The sequence below is a fragment of the Physeter macrocephalus genome, chromosome 6 (assembly GCF_002837175.3).
Source record: "Physeter macrocephalus isolate SW-GA chromosome 6, ASM283717v5, whole genome shotgun sequence".
Lineage (NCBI taxonomy): Eukaryota > Metazoa > Chordata > Mammalia > Artiodactyla > Physeteridae > Physeter > Physeter macrocephalus.
The window spans coordinates 53,974,041-53,994,274 of NC_041219.1; the positions used below are offsets into that span (position 1 = coordinate 53,974,041).

Below are 20,234 nucleotides of genomic sequence, written 5' to 3' on the forward strand. Positions count from 1 at the left end.
GCGGTCAGCAGGCGCTAGAACAGGGAGCGGCCGTTCCGGGGGTCACAGCTCCCGGCATGCGGGGATGGTCACCCACAGTAGAGACAGAACACAGATACAGAAGCGGAGAGGAAAGTGAGCATTCATTTCAAATGGAAGAGTCCAGAGGAGGGATAAATTAGGAGTTTGAGATTAACAGATACCCACTACTAGATATAATAAACAACAAGGACCTACCATATAGCACAGGGAACTATATTCAATACCTTGTAATAACCCATCATGGAAAAGAATCTGAAATATATATATATGTGTATCTATAAGTGAATCACCTTGCTGTACACCAGGAACATTGTAAATCAACTATACTTCATTTTTTTAATTTAAAAAATTAAAAACTTTTAAATTAAAAAAATAAAATGAAAGAGTCACTCCAAATCACAAATTTTAAGAAGTTGATGAATACCACAAAAATCACAAAACCTAGAAAAATTACACATTCTTTTTATTTATCAATTGACCCACACGCCTCTGTGATGATTTTCCTAATCTTGGTATAATTCATAATGAAAGGTACGCAGAATCCATCTGAAATTCAGCATTCCTCGGAAGAATTCAAGTGCCTGTCGAAATCGCTGCCCTGCCGGGCTGAGCCTGGGAACAGACCCCCTCCGACAGCGCTGACTCCCCGCTGGGGACACACAGGAGTCTGTCACGGGAACACGTGCCTCTCCTGGCATTCTTCTGCGTCTGTGGCAGCCCCGCGTGCCATTTTGCTGGAACCGGCAGGTTTGGTCAGGACAAGATACGCCAAGAAGCCCTCTGACCCGTGGAGGGCGAGGACTGTGACCCACGGGGTGCTGTCACCCGTTTGGACCCACAGACATAAGAATTTCGATCAAATTCTGTCACGTGTAATTCCCGTCGGAAGAGGAGCCAGCGCTTATGGCGTGTGCGTCTATAATTACGGACATTCAGCATCGACCGCTTCCTAACAGGACGGCCGGGCCCTGGTGAGAACCAGGGCCTCTGCTGGCAGCTTCCGTCTTTGGAAGACTCTTCCGTGGACCGGCTTGTGGCCTTTTTTCCGTCCCCTCCCACGCGCTGCCAGCGGGGCAGTCACGCGGCAGCTGGGTGTCCCGTCACGAGGCCAGCAGCCCCGCAGGCAGGCAGGGAGTGTCCCTGGAGCCGCCCTGCCCTGGATGGCTGCACACAGCTGTCTAGGTGGCCACACAAGCCAAACTGTTTCCCCATTGGCTTCCTCTGAGCTGGACCCCCAAGGCCCAGGGCCCCTCCGGCACCACCCGGCAGAGGGGACATGGGCCGGAGGAGAAGCTGAAATGCAGACGGACGGAGGCCTTGACCAGCGGGGCTTTGCACTGTCTTCCTTTCACATGCATTATGTGCTCATTCCATACAAGGGCTGGGGGCAGGGAGGGGCCTGGAGCTGCCCGGAAGATGGGTCCCCAGCCTAGAACCGGGGCAGGTGAGACGCGGGGGAGGTGAGGCCACGGGCTGTGGACGTTACCTCTGACCTGGCCGAAGTCAGCGGCCTGGACACAGGAGCCGGCACGGGGCCCCCTCTGTCCCCTAGCCTCCCCGAGCCAACAGGGGTGCTGACGCTGGCCCCGCAGGCAGGCAGGGAGTGTCCCTGGAGCCGCCCTGCCCTGGATGGCTGCACACAGCTGTCTAGGTGGCCACACAAGCCAAACTGTTTCCCCATTGGCTTCCTCTGAGCTGGACCCCCAAGGCCCAGGGCCCCTCCGGCACCACCCGGCAGAGGGGACATGGGCCGGAGGAGAAGCTGAAATGCAGACGGACGGAGGCCTTGACCAGCGGGGCTTTGCACTGTCTTCCTTTCACATGCATTATGTGCTCATTCCATACAAGGGCTGGGGGCAGGGAGGGGCCTGGAGCTGCCCGGAAGATGGGTCCCCAGCCTAGAACCGGGGCAGGTGAGACGCGGGGGAGGTGAGGCCACGGGCTGTGGACGTTACCTCTGACCTGGCCGAAGTCAGCGGCCTGGACACAGGAGCCGGCACGGGGCCCCCTCTGTCCCCTAGCCTCCCCGAGCCAACAGGGGTGCTGACACTGACCCCCAGGATCGTTCTGAGGTTTAAGGAGAGGGTCTGTCACAGCCCCTGGTAAGTCACCGCGCTGGACACGCGTCCAGGGCCAGCGTCACTGCAGAAGGGTGCTCTCCAGGGACGGGTCTGCCTCTTTAACGCAGGAGGCTGTGCTCTGACCCTCGTGGGGTGAGCCAGCCCTGCCTTCTGAAACCAGGGTAATCCCGCAAAGTCACTGCCGCCGCCCTCCTCCTGCTGTCAGGCGGGGATTAGAGAGGAGGCCGGTGGATTAACCAGTTCGTTTTGTCACACCTTCTCCCATCAGCCGCTCTCCTGGAACCTGCTGCTCAGGTAGGGCGGCCCCTCTGCAGGGCAGAGAAGGGACCCCCACACACACCGGGCACTGCAGCCAGGACCCGACTGGAGGCTGGGGCACCCCAGGCTTGCCCCGACCCGGAAGACAGAAGGCTCGGGGCCGTGCCAGGGGTCCGGGCAGACAGAGCTCGGGGTCTGAGGCTGCTCTTTCCTCTCCCTGGCCTGACCCCAGCAGGGGCACCTTGCCCGGACCCCCCAGGATCCACCCAGAACCCAGCTCCACCCACGGCAGGATGCCCTCCCACCGGTGGCCAGAGGCCCGGGCCGCCCTGCAGAAGACGGCGGTCACCCTGTGCCTGCTGTGCAGCACGTCCCTGTCCCCCGCGCGGGGGCAGGCCAGGGTTCCTCCGGAAACGTAAGCCTCAAGAGCACCCCCACCCATAAACCCTTCCCTCCCTCCCCTCCCCAGCCGACCTCACTCCTCGGCCTCCCCCAGCCTCCGGCCTCCCCCAGCCTCCAACCTCTCCCAGGGCCCGGCTGCCCGCTCCCCCTGTCTTGCCGTGAAGACCTTCTCTCCACCGGCCTCTTCTCTGCCCCAAATCTCTGCCATATGGGGCCCTACCCTCACGCCCTGCCCAGACACCTGACAGTCCTAGGAGAACTGATCACAGGGGCCCACACTCCTCCTGGGATGGCAGGCAGTGTCCGCAGCACCTGAGGGCGAGGCTCCTTCCAGGGTGATCACACGATGAGGCAGCTGGAGTAGGAGCTGAGGTGCTGGACGTGACCATCTCGGCTCCGCAAGGATTCGTTAGGAAACATTCTGAGAGGGTAAAGCGGTCCTAAACCGACCAACAGCTCGTGCAGCCAGGAGCAGGTGGATGTGCACGGCGGGGGCCGGGGGGGTGTCTCCATTCCCCTTCTACACCCGCCTGCCTCGCTCCAGGCCCCAGTCCCACATCCTGTCACTAAGACCAGCTCCAGGGCAGCTATCGGTCATTCACACTTTGGTATAATTTAACTTGACGTGCGACTCGCTGGGGGCGTCTGGTCTTTGGTCCTTAGTTCTGGCGGTTCCGTTAAAGACAGTTCTGATCCGTGTGGGAGCAGAACATTCTGGACTAAAGGGGCTACCTGCTCATCACACCTGAGCCCAGGAGGACGGTCAGGCTATCGCCAGCCTCGTGTCTCACAGAGGGGGACCTGCAGCCCCACGCACGCCTGGGGTTTGTGTGGAGCTGAGCTAAGCGCGGGGTCTGAGCGGCTCTGTCCCCATCGAGGGGTCCCACCTCTAGCTGTTACAGGCCTGGTGCTGCCAGGTGCTCCGCAGATGACCCTCCAGCCCACACGGTGAGGTGGGGAACGGTCTCCTGACTCTGCAGTAGAGGAAACGAGCTCAGAGAGGTTAGACGGCCACCCCACACTCACGCAGCCGGCAAATGGCAGTGCCAGACTTGAACTCGAGGCGGCCTGGCTGGGACCTCACCTCCACACCCGCTGCCAGCCTGAACTCTTCATCGTGGAGGGAGGTGTTGAGAATAGCCTTCATCCCCGGGGCACACCCCAGCTAATAGTGCAGGCAAGCTCCAGGGACAGGCTGGGTGCCGGCTAGACGTGGCTGGAGCCCAGGCCTGCGTAGAGGGGGACCGGCCCCACGGGGAGGCCGAGCCTGCGCCGAGGGGAGGGCCCACAGCCACGCCCGTGTCTGCACGCGCCCACCACCCTGGAGCCAGACCTCCCCCGGGCTCCCGATCCCCGCCCCGCAGTGAATCCTTCCCAGTCTCCCCTCCCCCGCCCCCGAGACCGCATCTCCCCCGCGCCTTCCCCTCCCACTCAGGGCTCAGCCTCCTCTGCCTGCCCGGCTTCTCCCGCCTCCCAAATCTGTTCCCACCAGGATCCCCCAAGATCTCCCCGCCCCACCCAGTACACACTCCTGGCTTCTCCTCCTGGCCTGCTCCGGCCACGCGGCTCTCCTTTTCTCTTGAGCCTCAGTGCTCTCCCGGGTCTGCCGGGGCGCCCACGTTAACCCTGGTCTTCCTCTAATGCCCCTCTCCGGCCGTCTGCCGCGGGAGCGCCCCTGCTTCCCCGGGTTCGTCGTTCGCTCGCAGAGCCTCTGGGCCAACAGCCCCTCCTGTGAGCCCGTCGGCCACCCAGCTCCCACCCACCAGCCAGTAACCCTCAGCCCTGACCCCACCGGCCAGACCCACATACCGTTGCCACGGGCTGCTCCTCCTGAACGTCACTGGAGCTTTTAAATTCAAGTCTGTGTCTTACCAGATACAATACGAGGGACTTACCTGGCGGTCCAGTGGTTAAGACTTCACCTTCCAGTGCCCGGGGTGGGGGTGGGGGGATGCGGTTCCATCCCTGGTCAGGGCCTCGCAGCCAAAAAACTGAAACATAAAACAGAAGCAATATTGTAACAAGTTCAATAAAGACTTTAAAAATGGTCCACATCCCCCACCCCCCAAAAAAAAACAGATGCAATGTGTTGGGTGCCTTCTGGAGCCGGGCAGTTCACAGCTGCCCAGCCGCACCCAGTAGCCCTGCCGCAGGGACCGCACCTCCTGCCTCTCCCAAGCTGCACGCATCACCTCTGCCCTCCCCAGCCTGTGCCCCGATCGTCCTGATAGTCTTAATTTTAATCAATGATACCACCACCGGCTCCAACGCCCAAGCTGGAGACCTGGAGGTCATTTTGTTACCAAGTCCAAGCTCGTCCTGCTCGTCCTCCTCGCCACACAACAGGCCAGTCAATCGAGAGACAGGTCGTTGGGGCAAAGAAATGGCGACTCTCTTTGGAAAAGCCAGCAGACCGAGAGGGTGGCGACCAGAGTCCCGAAGACGCATCTCACCCGGGTTAGAATTCAGGCTGCTTTTATACTAAAAGGGGAGCCGGTGTGTTTGCCTGTTGCCAACTTCTTGGCGCCGGAATCCTTTGTTCTTACAGCTGTCTACATAGGTCAGGTCATGATGCTCCTATAAACCTCCAACAAGGAAATTCCCTGGCGGCCCCGTGGTTAGGACTTGGTGCTTTCACTGCTGTGGCCTGGGTCCCATCCCTGGATCCCCCAGGGGGTGCCTCTCAGCCACGAAAAGAAAAAAAGAAAAACCTCCAACAAGGCAAATGTTACTCTCTCTTCTGCAACTTTTTATCTCTAGATGCATGAAAAGTGTTACACCTTTAAAGGTCAGAGTCTTGAGAACGGGCTGTCCTGTATATTTCAGGCTATAGGCAACATTCTTAACTTGTAGCAAAAGCAATGGAATACAAAGGTTAAAATAAAAGAAACAGATCCAGTGTGGAGTCAGGCTTGTTCACCCCTGTCCCAGTTTTTGACCCCCTCCAAGCTCCTCTATCCTCTCTACCTAGAGTTCTCTGCCGAGGCTCTTTGATGGGGGAGACTCTCCCAGACTTCAACACTGAGTCAGAGCCCCCCTCTGCCAGGAAGCCTTCCCTCACCACCACCACCCCTCCCCCAGCTTCGATGGTGCCCCTTCGAACGTGGATCGCGCCCTCCGTACGCGGAGGGGTGTCGCTCTAACTAACTGGTCCACAAAGGCGAGGACTGGGCGCGGCTCATGCCCACACACAATGCCCAGCACATAGTGGGGCCTCGATAATGGCCGGCTGAGCGGCCGAGCGAATGCTGACCCTGGCGTGATCACGTGGGGAAACTCCTTTTGCTCCATCTGGAGAGGCTCAGGCACAGCCCCGCGTGGCCTCCCCACCCCCAGCCAAGGGCGGGACCCTGGGGCGCTTGCGGGGACGGGTATCCCCGTGAGGCTGCCTCCCCCTCCCTGCCCGCCGGCCCCGGCCTCTCAGACTCGGCTCAGAGCCCCAGCCTCCCTGCCTCACGGTGCCTGCGCGGGGCAACTGGGGGGCGACTGGCCGAGGAGCTGCAGCTGTGTGAGTCCCCAGGGTCCCCCACCCTGCCTGGTCAACCCCGGCCTCATCCCTTCCTCTCCAGCCCTCTGGGGGCGGGGGCGTAGGCTTGGCTCTGGGCGCTCAGCCCCTGCGCCCCAGCCAAGGGTGTCGGGATCACAGGGTAGCTGCCAAGCCTGACGGGTCCTCTGGGTCCCTGCCCCGGCCGGGAGGGACCACAGTTGCTGGTGTGTTTCCCCGGGTGTGCGTCAGTGTGTGTGATTGCATGCGGGCCTGTGCGCGTGTGCATCTGTGTGTGTGTGTGTGTGTGTTACGTGTGTGCCTGCATGTTTGTGCGGGTTTGTATACGTGCATCGGTGGGTGTCTCTGCACGTGGACACTTGCCTCCTGTGTGTGCGCGTGTCTGCGCGTGGCCCCGTGTGTGTGCTCACGCGTGAGGGCACACACACGTCCCCCCGCCGTCCTGCAGAGTGAAGCTGTGGGCGGACACCTTCGGCGGGGACCTGTATGACACTGTCACCAAGTACTCGGGCTCCCTCCTGCTGCAGAAGGTCAGTGGCCGCCCCCTCACCCTGAGGCTCCCAGGGCAGCTGGGCGTTAAGCCGTCCTGGTGGAGAAGCGGGATGTCTGAGTGGGAGGGCCCTTGGGGGTCAGCTAATCCAATCCCCGTTTCAGATAGGGAAACTGAGGCCCAGGGAAGGGAATGATTTGCCCAAGACACAGAGCAAGTCGGGGGGCCGGGGGGCAGTACGGTCGGGTGGCCAGGAGCGCAGCGTCAGCTCAGGGGCCCGGGAAGCGCACGCCTGGATGGGAGCCGGCGGGGAGCCGGCGGGGTGAGGAACCAAGGGGAGGAGGAGCGGGCGGGCCGGGCGCAGGCCTGCTGCCGGGGGAGCCAGAGAGGTCGGCGGGAAGGCCCTCGCGGAGAGCCGCCCCCCCGGTGCTCAAGCTGCCGCCGCGTCCGGGGCCCTGGAGAGCCACCGGGGCCCGGTGAGTCCAGCCCGGCCCTGCCTGGCCCCGGGGCGGGGGCGAGCTGCCTGTGCACAGGCTGACAGCCGGCTTCTCACCCGGCCCCCGCAAGCTCCCGTCCGCTGGTACCCCGACTCCCGGGCCAGCGCCGAGGGTGGCGCCGCCGCCCTGCTGCCAGTCGCTGAGAATCAATGTGCCCCACCTAAGCCTCACTGCAGCTTCAGCACCGCTCCCTCAGTGCCGCGGAAAGGGCAGCCTCCGGCTTTTGCGGCCGTGCTTGTCCCTCCCCCAGGCTGGGGGCCCGCTGTCCTGACCGCAGGGCCGCAGCAGCAATGCCGGCTCCCCTCGCCACCCCACACGTGCTCCCCCCACCCTGTGGCCGTCTGGGTAAAAGCCTTGCACGTGACGCATCTTCCAGCTTCGGGAGCTGAGTAACTCCTGCCCAGGTGGCACCCAGGACACACGGTGAGGGAGTGCCTCCCGGGGGCCCAGATGGCGACTCAGCGGCCCTCTTAATGCCCCCAGGCCCACTGGCCGAGAGTCAGGCAGCACCCACCCCTGCAGCGCATGGGGGGCGCAGACACCACGAGCCTCACAGCCCCTGAGAGCAGCCCCTGCGCGGGCTGTGTGACCTCGCTCAAGTTCACGACCTCTCTGGGCCTCAGCCTCCCTCTGAAGGATGTGGATCAGAGGACATCTGATAAGAGGCGTCTCTCGTCGGTTGTTGGGGGAGGTTTTACGAGGACGGAGGGCCGTCCTGGCCCCAGTGTGAAGGCACCAGTGGGGAGGGCGGGGGCCGCCGGCAGCCGGGGGTGCATGTCCGGGTACAGGACCACAGGCGTGTGTCTCTCCACGTCCCCTGAACAGAAATACAAGGACGTGGAGCCCAGTCTGAAGATCAAGGAGGTGGATGGCTTGGAGCTGGTGAGGAAGTTCTCGGAGGACATGGAGACCATGCTCCGCAGGAAAGTGGCGGCCGTCCAGGTGCTCAGGCCTGCGGGCTGGCGGTCTGCCCGCCCCGGACACGGAACCCCCTCCCTGAGCCCCCCTACACCACCTTCTCCTGCCCTGTAGCCCCTGAGCCACAAGACCCTTGTAAAGGACGGGCTGGGGGGGAGAGGGGAGAGAGGGGAGGGCCGGGCGGGCACCCTGCCTTAGGGAACAGCATCCAGGGCGGGAGGGTCAACCCACGGTGTTAAGAAGGACCCTACGGCAGGACCTCCGGTTCAGTGATGGGACAGAGCAGAGCAGGAGTCCCGGGCTGAGTGACTGGTGGGGGCGTAGCGGGCTGAGGGCGGGTGATGTGTACTCCCTCCCTCCTCCCCCTCCCCCAGCCTCTCCCCTCCTGCCACACAGACCCGCCCTCATGGCACCCAAGTGCTGCCCTGATGGGGGCCCGGGGCCCAGGTGTTTCGTCACTGCACAGCCACCTGGCTTGGCCTGGTAGAAACGGGACGTGTCACTTCCCTGGCCTGAAGTGCTTCCCTGACCCGGGTGGGGACCCGGCTGGTATAAACCAGCAGGTGCCGTGTGCCAGGAATTGGCCACCCCAGACCAGCGTTATCCCCAAAGGAACTCCTTCTGGGGGTTCAGGAGGGAGGAGAGGGGTCTGGGCTGGTGGACCCGCAGGGGAGGCCGAGGCTGCGCAGAGGACGGGCGAGGGTGGCCGTGGTGGGGGGACAGGCTGCAGCCCCACCGGTGTCCGCCCACCTCCCCGCCTCCCCGCAGGTTGCCGGGGCCCCCTTTCCCACCTGTGACGATTTGCAGCCTCTTCTCTACAGGCTTAGGGCAGGGGGTCTTAGCGTCAGGAAGCAATGAGGGATACCTGGGGACTGCCCACAGCAGGGGAGGCTGACCCCCAGAGAAGCCAACACAGCAGTAACACCCGCCTCCTTCAGTCGGCTGGTCTGGGCGGAGTGCAGACACCGGGGCACAGAGATGCCCCTCTTTAGGTGCCGGCCCTCCTGGCGCCAGAGCACAGGAGGTCCTGAGACACCTCCAGAGCCCAGGGCACTGGGCTCCGGGGGCTCCAGGGGCACCGCGTCCTTCCCACGGCCTCACCATGGAAAACCAACCCAGGGGGCACTTGCTCTGTGGACCTTCTCCGGGCGTGAGGCCCTGCTCCCTGCTGGGGGTGCCCCCAGGGCCACAGCCACGGACCCTTCTATGAGGGTGCCCGTGGGGAGATTGCCTGGAGAGCGGCACTAAAATAATCTTTGCCCCGTGGAATTTCCTCATCACATCTCGGCATTGGGGGTCGGGAGTACGGAAGCAAGGGTTGCTCTGCCCAGTTTATAGAGACCCAGAGGGCAGCGGCTCCCCCTGGCAAAGCCAGATAGGAGCGCTGGTCCCCTTTCCCCCACCCCAGGCTTACTGAGGTGTAATTGACAATCAAAAGTTGTGTATACTAAGATGTACAACCTGATGACCTGATATACACATCCGCTGTGAAACAGTCACGCCAACCAAGCCAGCCACCTTATCCGTCACTCACAAATAGTAATTGTATCAAGCATACAATGCATTAAGGATAAATGGTATTTTCCTCCCTCCCTTCTTTCTTCCCTCCTTCCCCACCCCTTTCTTTCTTTTTGTGCGAGAGGTGAGAACACCCAAGAACTACCCTCTTGGCAAAGGTCAAGCGCACCCCACAATATTGTCACCTAAGCCACCTTGCTGTGCGTCAGTTCTCCACAATTCACTCATCTCGCGCAACTGAAACTCTGTACCCCTTGACCAGCACCCATTGCACCCTCCCTCAGACCCTGGCAACCACCATTCTACCCTCTGTTTCTAGGAGTTTGACTAGTTTAGATCCACACGTAAGTGACTTTATGCAATATTTGCCTTTCTGCATCCAGCTGAGTTCACTTGGCCTGATGTCTTCCAGGTTCATCCAGGTTGTCACAAATGGAGGAATTTCCATTTGGAAATAGCCCAAATGTCCACCAACTGACGAATAGATAGACAAAATGTGGGATATCCATAAAATGGAATATTATTCAGAAATAAAAAGAAATGAATACATGTTAAACATGTCTGATACATGTTAAAATATGGATGAACCTTGAAAACATTGTGCTGAGTGAAAGACTCCAGATACAAAAGGTCAAACACTGGCTGATTCCACCTTTTGGCTGCTGAATATGTACAGACTGAATACAGAGAGAGAGAGAGAGAGAGAGGTAGATACACGTACACACATTTTAATAGACTTTATTTTTTAAAGCAGTTTCAGGTAGACAGCAAAATTGTGAAGAAAGTACAGAGAGTTTCCATTTACCGCCCGCCTCCACAAACACAGCCTCCCCAAAACTATCCACACGCCCACCAGACGGTGTGTTTGTACAATTAACGAACCTATACTGACACGTCATTGTCACCCAAAGTCCGCAGCCTGCGTGAGGGTTCACTCTTGGTGGTGTACGTTCCGGGGGTTTGGACAAACGTATAACGACGTGTCTCCATCATCAGAGAGCATACAGAGTAGTTTCACTGCCCTAAGAAATCCTGTTTGCCGGCTACTCATCCTTCCCTCCCCACAAACACCGGGCAACCACTGACCTTTGTGCCGTGTCCCTAGCCTCACCTTCCCACAATGTCACGTAGCTGGAAGGACTCAGTGTGTCACCTTCCAGACTGGCTTCCTGTCCCTGTGACGTGCCCCTGCCTTCGGGCTACCGTGACTAGGGACGCTGTGCGCATTCGTGCGCAGGGGCCGGTCCCAGAGTCTGTCCGCGGTTCTCGCGGGTGGACCCGGGGAGGGGACCTTACGGGGCCTCTGGCCTCCTGCCCCCGCTGACTCTCCCCTTCCCGTCCCCGCCCGCAGAATCTGGTCGAGGCTGCTGAGGAGGCCGACCTGAACCACACATTCGACGAATCCCTGGTGGTGAGTCCTCCCGCCCCCACCGCCCCGGGAGGTACGGTGACTAATGTCCCAACGCCCCGGGGGCTGGCGCCACCTGAGGATGGGACATGGGGTGGGAATTGCATAGGCCCGCCTCTGTCTTTCAATGTGCACAGGTCTGTATGAAGCTGTAGAGGTTTGATTCTGAACCACTGTGAGTATTTGAGGAGACATTTATGGCGGGCCGGAGGCCAGGCTGCAGGCCTTCTCTTCAGAGGGACCCCCCCCCGGCAGGGACCCCCATTTTGTCCCCCAGGAGCACTCCCCCTCCCGCAAGATCTCGGGGTGCTGGCCAGGCTGCCTCCGTCTGTCCACCTCTCCCTGAATCCGTGTCCGCCTGTCAGTCTCCAACGCTGGCTGCGTCCACACACGCCAAAGTGGGGACTGATCTAGACAGTTTACACCAAAACCCAGAAGAATCAACCGTCCGATCCAACGTCTGGATGGCTATTTGCCCCGAACCAGTGATCGTGGCCGGAATCCTCCGCCAGTGTGGACGTGGCGGTCAGTCTGTCCGATATCCATCACGTGTGACGCTCTCTCTCTCCCCTTCCCCTCCCTGGGCCCCCTGCCCTCCCGTCTCCTTGGTGTCGCCCTAGTTTGACTATTACAACGCCGCCCTCATCAACGAGAAGGACGCGAGCGGCGCCCACGTGGAGCTGGGGGCCGAGTTCGTCCTGGCGGCCAACGCGCACTTCAGCAACCTGCCGGTGAACACGTCTCTGAGCAGCGTGCAGCTGCCCACCAATGTCTACAACAGAGGTGCCCGCCGGACCCCAGCCCGCAGCCCCGCCCGGAGCACACGGGGGTCCCCGGGGAGGGGGGGGAGGAGCGCGGGTGTGGACAGCAGTCGTGGGTGGCGTCGCTGCAGCCTGTGGGCACACGAGCGTGTGTGCGCGCGTGTGCACGCGTGTTCCGCGGGGGAAGGCTGATCTCGTTTCCCCTGCACTTCCTCCTATGATCTTACCCTTCAGACCCGGATATTTTGAATGGAATCTACATGTCCGAAGCCTTGAACCCTGTCTTTGTGGAGAACTTCCGGAGAGACCCGACGCTGACCTGGCAGTACTTTGGCAGCTCGACAGGGTTCTTCCGCATCTACCCAGGTGAGGCCGCTGGGAGGCATCTCCACGGTCCTCGGGGCTCCGGTTCTGGGAACGAGGCGACGGAGGCACTGGAGGTGGACCCTGGTCCAAAAGCACCTCCAACCCCACCTCCATCCCCTTCGCCACCTGATAAGCACACTTTCAAGCTGATGAAGGAATGAACAAATGATGCCTCGGTAACCAGCCAATAAATGCCCACCTGGACTCTCGTCCCGTGAGAAGCACGTGGGAGGTGGAAAGGAGAAGGGCAAAGCAATTCCGACCTTCAGAAGGCTGCACCCTCGCTGGAGAAGTGGGGCAAAGTCACTCGTTCAACAGCAGGGAAGGAAGTGTCACAGGCTAGCGGCCAACCCGGCAGGCAGCGGGGAAAGCTCCCTTGTCTACCAGCGAACAGAAAACAGAAGCCCTTCCACGGGGCCTCCAAGAGCTCTGCCTTCTTTTATTTCTCATTTAAAATAATTCACCGCCACAGCTCATGCCCACTCTTCTTATTTTAGCCCCCTGTCCAGAAAGCCTTAATATGGCCCTGTTTTCTGAGATAGGAACCGGAAGGTGTTACTGGCCAGGGTTCTTGGCCTTCCCCAGTCGATAGAAATTGATCAGAGGCCAGACAAGAAATTCAGACGAGGCTTTACTGGGGCCCCTGCTGCGGCAGGAAGAGTGAGAACAAACAACAGGTTCCCTTGCTGACTCCCTGGGGGGTGTGGGGGCGGGGCGAGCTGGCTCCTTATATGGGGTGAGGGTAGGGGTGAGTCCAGGGGTCGGGCTGGACGGGCGGCGTAGGGGGTTCGCCCGCCCCTTTCCGGTGCTGAGCGCAGGGGGCGTGCCCAGTACCCTGCGTTCGCTCCCGGCCCTTCAGAAGTGGCAGTTGGGTTTTTTTGGTCTTTTTGTATCGCGTTGTCCATAATTTGCCCCAGCTCTGCAGGCGCGCAGGTATTTTTAGCTCCTCATAGTTGCTTTGTATTCTGTTGCTGGAGGAGACGTCTGTCCAGGTGCAAGCACTGCGGCAGAGGGTCCCGGGTGCCAGGTCCCAGCCTGTCTCAGAGGGTCCTGAGGACAGCCATGTGTGTCCCCTGGGCCCCTCTTAGGAGGAGTACAGAGGGACCTCAGGGCTCACCGCTTCCCCTCAGTGGTACCTCGTGTCTCTGCCCCAATGCACAACAAGCCATTTGGTTCTTTTTCTGTTCTGTGGAGTCTTGACGAACGAGTTCTTCCCTCTTCCATGGAGCAGCCCTTCAAATGCTTGCAGGCAGCTCGCATGTGCCTCGAGCCTTCCCCGGGGTGGAAATCCCGCCACATCAGGGCTTCCAGAGCCGTCAACTTGCGTGCAAACACAGAACTCGCCCATTTTAAGCCGGGTAGTCACCATTGCTGCTCAGTTGCAGGAGTTCTGTGGGTCCGGACTCCCTCCCACTCTCTGGGTCGCTTTGCACTCTGTTGACTGTGTCCTTTGACACACAGAAGCGATTGCCTGTGCTCTCTGGCGTCAGGGTAGTGTTTTAGTTATGGCTTGCTTCTAAATATTTTTGTATTCCCCTGTGATTTCTTCTTTGATCTTTCAGTCATTTAACAGTGTGCTTTTTTAATTTCCAAATACAAAGGGATTTTATATTTATCTTTTTACTGTAAATTCCTAGTTCAGGGCTTCCCCGGTGGCGCAGTGGTGGAGAGTCCGCCGGCCGATGCGGGGGACGCGGGTTCGCGCCCCGGCCCGGGGGGATCCCGCGTGCCGCGGAGCGGCTGGGTCCGTGAGCCATCCGTGGCCGCCGAGCCTGCGCGTCCGGAGCCTGTGCTCCGCCACGGGAGAGGCCACGGCGGTGAGAGGCCCGCGTACCGCCAAAAAAAAAAAAAAAAAAAAAAAATTTCTAGTTCAGTTGCTTTGCAGTCAGAGGACACAGTGTATGTGGTACTGATTATATGAAATTAGTTGGGATTTAGTTTAATAGCCTACTACGTCATCAAGTTTTGTAAATATTCTATGTGTGCTTGAGCAGAATATGTGTGCTTTAATTGTTGGATGAAAAATTCTGCTTACGTCGTTAGATCAGGCTTGTTCATCGTATTGTTTAGATTTTCTATGTCTTTGCTGATTTTATGTCTGCTTGACTCTTGTTAGCCCTTATGACACTTTTTATTTTAAGTCTGTTTTGTCTGGTATTCATAGAGTGATACCAGTACGTTCTCAGTTGGTATTTGCCAGACATATATATTTTTTTCCATCCTTTTACTTCCAATCTTCTATGTCATTTTGTTTTAGCCGTATCTCTTGAAAATAGCTTATAGCTTTTTAATTTTTATGCAAACTGACAATCTCTTTTACCATTTCGCAAGTTAAGTACGTTTCCATGTATCGTGTTGATATATTCGGACACGCTGTTATCTTATTTTTTAAATTTCTACTCGTCCCTCTAGTTTTATGTTTCCTTTTTTCATCTTTTTTGTCTTTTTTAATGATTTATCTTTTTTGATAAATCTCCCCTACCCCCTTACTTCTCTTTTTTCTGTCAGTTTGGAACTTATTCCTTTGTTCCCGTTCTTTTAGTAATTAGCCCTGCTATTTTATCAAACATTTTTAACATGAGATATAACAATTAAAATAATATTTTCACCCTCCTTGCAGTCAAAAAAGGACTTTAGAACTCTCCCACTTGCACCTCCACCTCCGCACCCCGACTTATTTTCATCTACTGTTTCCCTGTTTCTATCCCCGCAAATTAGATGCTCTCAGTGTTATTTGATACAAACATCCCTTGTTTGTGTTCCCAGGCGCTCTCTCTAGATTCTGGGAAAGCAAGACCATAGCAATGAACATCACTCCTACAAGACTCATGGGCGAGCAAAGCGTTTTGTTGTTGTTGTTTTTGTTTTTGCGGTACGCGGGCCTCTCACCGCTGTGCCCTCTCCCGTTGCGGAGCACAGGCTCCGGACGCGCAGGCTCAGCGGCCACGGCTCACGGGCCCAGCCGCTCCGCGGCACGTGGGACCTTCCCGGACCGGGGCACGAACCCGCGTCCCCTGCGTCGGCAGGCGGACTCTCAACCACTGCGCCACCAGGGAAGCCCGGAGCAAAGCGTCTTTATCGAAAGGAGAGCTGGTGCACCAGGGAGAAGGAGGGAGAGGGCCCCAGCTCCCTGGGGACTTCTAGGGAAGGGGTTAAGGGCCGTGTCGGGGCGGGGAGGGCGCGGGAGGCTGATCAGTTCGTGCTCAATTCTTAGATTGGTTGGCGTCAAAGTGAGGTTTCGAGCCTCATCCATCTGGTTTCAGCCAGTCTGGGGTCCATGTGCCCGCGGTCAGCAGTTTTCATCGGTGGCGTCTGCTTCCTGCAGAAACAACCTAGGAACGTGTGCAGGCCTTTCTCTGTGTCTCTCAGGGACCTGGGAGCTCGGTGACTCTGCTAGGCGGGGGATTATCGCCCCCTTTGTCCTTTGCAAACCACGTACTTACATCCGTGGAGCAGAGCCGGAGCTCACCTCTTACTCCTGCGGGTCTCCGTTCAGCGAGCGCTGTGCTTCGCGCGGCCTGTGGCGCCCTCGTGCCTGAGGCCGCCCCTCGGCCCTTTTCCACAACGGCCACGCTCTCGTCTCCCTGTCTCAGCAGCGCCCGTCGTCCCGGGAGGACGCGGCTCATGGCTCTTGCCTCGGCTGCCTCTCGCCCACGGGGGCCTGTTGCTAACGCACGTGGTGACCTCGGCCCGTGAGGCCCGACTTGGGAAAGCTTCCCTTGAGAGGGTTGACCTCCGTTTCTGCTCGGGGCGGAGGGCACCCCACCCGGACCACCAAAGCCCTCTTCTAAGGTTTTGGTTCAGAGCCAAGAACTTCCGCCTCAGCTGCCCCTCTCCGCTGCTGTACCGGGAATCCGTGTCAGGCCCGCGGGCACCGGGAAGGCCCGACCTTTAGGAGCTCGGTCTTGAAGCCAAATCACCGCGCGCCCGCAGCCAACAGGAAGGGCGTGAGTGCCGACAGCTGAGCCTGCCTGGAGGCAGGTGGGCGCCGCTCAGAGCCCTGGCTCGCGCCTGCTCTGTCCCCGCTCTGCTGGACGGCAGCGACGCTAAATAATAGTCACGCCCCTGGGCCTCCCCGTCTAGTTTGACGGGAAGTTTAGCCTCACCGATGAGTCCCAGGAACCACATGGCTGGGCGGGGGGCGGGGTCCTACCTATGAAATTAACCCAACTCTGGCTCGGGGCCGCTGGGAGGCGAGAGTCGCTCCAAGAGCCGGCCTCCCTCCTTGCTGCAGCCTCAGTTCACAGGGGCCGGCCTACTGCCCCGGGGGCCTGGCCATGCCGGGGTCTGAGCTAGCGAAAACACCAGGCTTCCTTTCCCCAGGCATCAAATGGACGCCTGATGAGAACGGGGTCATCGCCTTCGACTGCCGGAACCGCGGCTGGTAAGCGTCCCCGGGGCGAGGCCTCTGGGGCCAGCATCTTTCTGTAGGCTCGGGTTTTGCCTCGTTCTCCGCCAGGGCCTGCCCCGAGCCCAGCCCAGGGCCGCAGGTGTGTAGAACTAACCCAGCACAGCAGGAGAAGAGTGTCCTTCTGCATCCCTCTCCCCCCACGCCGTCCCCCTACAGCTGCTCTGCTCCAGCCCGGACCGCATCTGTCCTCCCCGCCCCAGACCTCCTCCCGGGGCTCTGAGCTGTCTTCGCACCAGCCCTCAGCCAGGCTCTCCCCTCCTTCCTCACCCCTCCTCTGGCAGGTCTGGGACCTGGCCTGAGGGGGCGTCCCTCTCCCTCCCTCCCCAGTGCCAGCACCCCGGGACCAGGGCTGGCCCGAAACAAAGAGGACAAGGGTCACCATCAGCACGTGACCACTCGATGGGCACAGTCCCAGCCACTGCACCCGAAATGGCTTCAGAACCGAGTGGTTCCGGACCCGAGAAACCCCGGGCGTTGACCTGAACTTTGAGCCAGAGTCTGAATGGAAATCAGGGAGAGCCGGGCGGCGGCGGTTTGGGCTCTGGCTCTCCCACCGTCGGCCTGTCCCTTCCTTTCTGCTAAAGGTACGTACAAGCCGCCACGTCCCCGAAGGACATCGTGATCGTGGTGGACGTGAGTGGCAGCATGAAGGGGCTGCGGATGGCCATCGCCAAGCACGCGGTCTCCACCATCCTGGACACGCTGGGGGAAAACGACTTCGTGAACATCATCTCGGTAAACTCGCCTTCCCGTTCCGGAAAACCCGTCCTCTGCCTGCACCAGGATGACCTGTACTCGCGGTCACCCGATGCTTCGTGCTGTGAAGGACCCTGTCCCCTGAAGCTGGGGCTCCCCACCCAAGACAGGCCTCCAGGGCTCCGCAGTCTCTGAAATTACGTGGGAAGCGCGTGTGTCCCTTTCTCGGAGTTGGTAGATTTACTCAGGTTCTCGGACGAGGCTGGGGTCCAGTCCAGATGAAGGGGTATCTGAGTAGATCCCTAACTCAGCCCCGCCCGCGTGCCCTTGCCTGGCGCCACCGAGGGAGGAGCCTCCTGCATCTGCAGGATGGGTGATCCCAGGGTCCTACTTCCTTCCTCCCCAAATCCAGACAGGTCGGGAGGGGGGGGCCAGCAGCCCCTGGTCCTGCTTTCACAGCGACTCTCCTGAGGGTCTCTCCACCTGCCCCCAAAAGGTGAAGAAGTGGAGGGACAAACAGAAGGAAACGGGAGAGGAGAGTTAGGTAACTCCTGGTCTCCGTGAGCCCCAGGGATGGACGGCACCCAGCTGGCCTCCTGGGAAGATGCCAGGGGCCAGGACTTGAGGGAGAACGTTTAGAGCTAAGGCCCTACCCTTCCCTCCCCTCTACTCAGAGAAAACTGCCAAAACCTGGGGCCCCCCAAGATCATGTTACACAGGGGCCCGGGTGACCCCACCCCTGGCCCGCTGTGAGCTGTGAGCTCCGTCACTGGGCCCTGACTTTCCAAACTGGCCTTATGTGTTCTGCCCTCTGCAGTACAACGACTACATCCACTACCTCGAGCCTTGTTTTAAAGGGATCCTGGTCCAGGCGGATCGGGACAACCGAGAGGTGAGTGTACCTGGCGCTGGTCCAGCATCTCCATCCAGTGGCGAGGGTGGCCTTGCACCCGGCCACTCACACCCTCTCGGCTTATCCTGGGAGCGTCTGAGAAACATCTGCTGCAGGGGTCCAGCCATGAAAGTAGGGGATGGGTCCCGCAATCTTGTTCTTCTGGGCAAATAGCTCTGCGCAGCCTCAGAAAGTACAACCAAAGGGGAAGGAGGTTCCCTGGTCCACTGACCGGCTGACCCTCCCCTATCCTCTTACCCGGGACAGCACTTCAAACAGCTGGTGGACAAGCTGATGGCCAAAGGCGTGGGGGCCGTGGGCCGAGCCCTCGGTGAGGCCTTCCAGATCCTGCAGCAGGTACGGCAGCTGGCGGAGCAGGGGCGCTGGGGCGGTGAGGGGAGACGGGGAGTCACGGCCACGTCCTCCACACAGTTCCAGGAGGCCGGGCAAGGAAGCCTGTGCAGCCAGGCCATCATGCTGATCACCGATGGGGCCGTGGAGGACTACAAGCCAGCGCTGGAGGAATACGCCCGGCCGCAGCGCAAGGTTCCTCGCTGGGCGGGGGCGGGGCCCGGGGGAGCGCCTTCTCCTGCCGTGTCCGCACGCCCCGCCCCGTCAGCCCCAGGACGGTGTTCCCGCATCGGGGTGACGCCAGAGGCCCCGAGCGAGGGCACGGCAGGGACAGAAGCCCGCCGGCCGTGAGCCCCGCCGGGCAGGCCTCCACGCCGGGCGGGCGCCCCGCGAGCCTGGGCCCCGGGCCCTTCCTGACGCCAAGGGGTGAAAGTGCAGAATCCAGAGACCCGGCGCCAGATTCAGACGCAGACACGGTCAGGCCCCTCGCGGCCGGCACTCTGCTGAGTCCGCCGTGTCTCGCCCACCAGGTCCGGGTCTTCACTTACCTGATCGGCAAGGAAGTAAGTTTTGCTGGCCACTTGAAGTGGATCGCGTGCAACAACAAAGGTGGGTGACGCCATGTGAGGCAGGGTGTCCGGCGGCCTCACCCGAGCGCAGGTGGGAGGGCTTCCCCGGACCCCGCAGGTGCTGAGCCGGGCCTCCCACAAAGGGGCCCAGAGCAAAGGTGACAGCATCCGCCCCCTTCCTGCTGAGGCAAAGCAAGACCCATGTCGATTGCGCCCTGCGGGGCTCTCACCCCCATGGCACCTCCCGCAGCGCACCTGCAGGGGGTGACTCCAGTTCTGCTTCTCTTCAAAGAAGCCTTATCCAGAGCGCCACACGGAAAACCATGTAGACATGGGCCCGACCTTTCAGTGTCAGTCGTCCCTGATGTCCAGCCTCCGTTCCTGCTGCTGCAGAGGAAGCCCGTGTGCGCTCTGTCTCTGCTCCAGACGAAAGGCAGAGGCCGTCATTTTCTTTAGATTAACGTTTTGTGTGTGGCAGCCCTCATCTGCCTCTGGCCAGAACCCAAGACCCGGGCCTCGAGGTGCCGACTCGGGTTCCTCGATCCCAGCAGGACGTCTGAGAACCTGCTGGGGGCTGCTGACCCTCCCGGCCCCAGGGGGTCGACGCGGTCAGGAAGGCCCAGTCCAGTCGGGGAGGCGCACACATGAGCATCCGTGGTGGGACCATCTGCACCGCGCCGAGGGGTAGAGGGGCACAGGCTGCCCAGGGTGCTGGGCGAGGGGAGAGCCCTCCCGCGTCTGGGGGGTCCGGGCGGGCCTCCTGAAGGACAGGGTTCTAAGGTGAGACAGAAAGAAGTGGTAGGAGTGAGTCATATGCAGAGAGCGGGGAAAGGTGTTCTGGGCCGAGGGAAGAGCGTGGTCAAAGGGTCCGAGACAAGAGGCACCCTGGGAATGAAAGCTGCCCCATTCCCCAGAGCTGGCGACACTGTTCTGTGGGAGGTGACAAGCGGTCATGTGATAAATTGTCACAGCCTTGTAAGGCATTTGCTCTTTTTTTTTGTTTTTGCTTTTGCGGTACGCGGGCCTCTCACTGTTGAGGCCTCTCCCGCTGCGGAGCGCAGGCTCCGGACGCGCAGGCTCAGCGGCCATG

The 20,234-nt window shown here is 60.0% G+C and overlaps 1 protein-coding gene across 1 annotated transcript in view; it reads left to right on the forward strand.

The window, feature by feature from the left end:
* The window catches only part of CACNA2D4 (calcium voltage-gated channel auxiliary subunit alpha2delta 4), a 101,747-nt gene that overhangs the window by 8,619 nt on the left and 72,894 nt on the right, over nucleotides 1-20,234 (forward strand). The window contains exons 2-14 of the mRNA XM_024128972.1: nucleotides 2,371-2,396; nucleotides 2,620-2,775; nucleotides 6,716-6,797; nucleotides 8,080-8,196; nucleotides 11,042-11,101; nucleotides 11,719-11,881; nucleotides 12,094-12,225; nucleotides 16,549-16,609; nucleotides 17,221-17,371; nucleotides 18,150-18,224; nucleotides 18,492-18,581; nucleotides 18,657-18,770; nucleotides 19,106-19,184. Of these exons, the coding sequence (XP_023984740.1) occupies nucleotides 2,371-2,396; nucleotides 2,620-2,775; nucleotides 6,716-6,797; nucleotides 8,080-8,196; nucleotides 11,042-11,101; nucleotides 11,719-11,881; nucleotides 12,094-12,225; nucleotides 16,549-16,609; nucleotides 17,221-17,371; nucleotides 18,150-18,224; nucleotides 18,492-18,581; nucleotides 18,657-18,770; nucleotides 19,106-19,184 (1,306 nt within the window). The remainder of the gene's footprint in view (nucleotides 1-2,370; nucleotides 2,397-2,619; nucleotides 2,776-6,715; nucleotides 6,798-8,079; nucleotides 8,197-11,041; nucleotides 11,102-11,718; nucleotides 11,882-12,093; nucleotides 12,226-16,548; nucleotides 16,610-17,220; nucleotides 17,372-18,149; nucleotides 18,225-18,491; nucleotides 18,582-18,656; nucleotides 18,771-19,105; nucleotides 19,185-20,234) is intronic.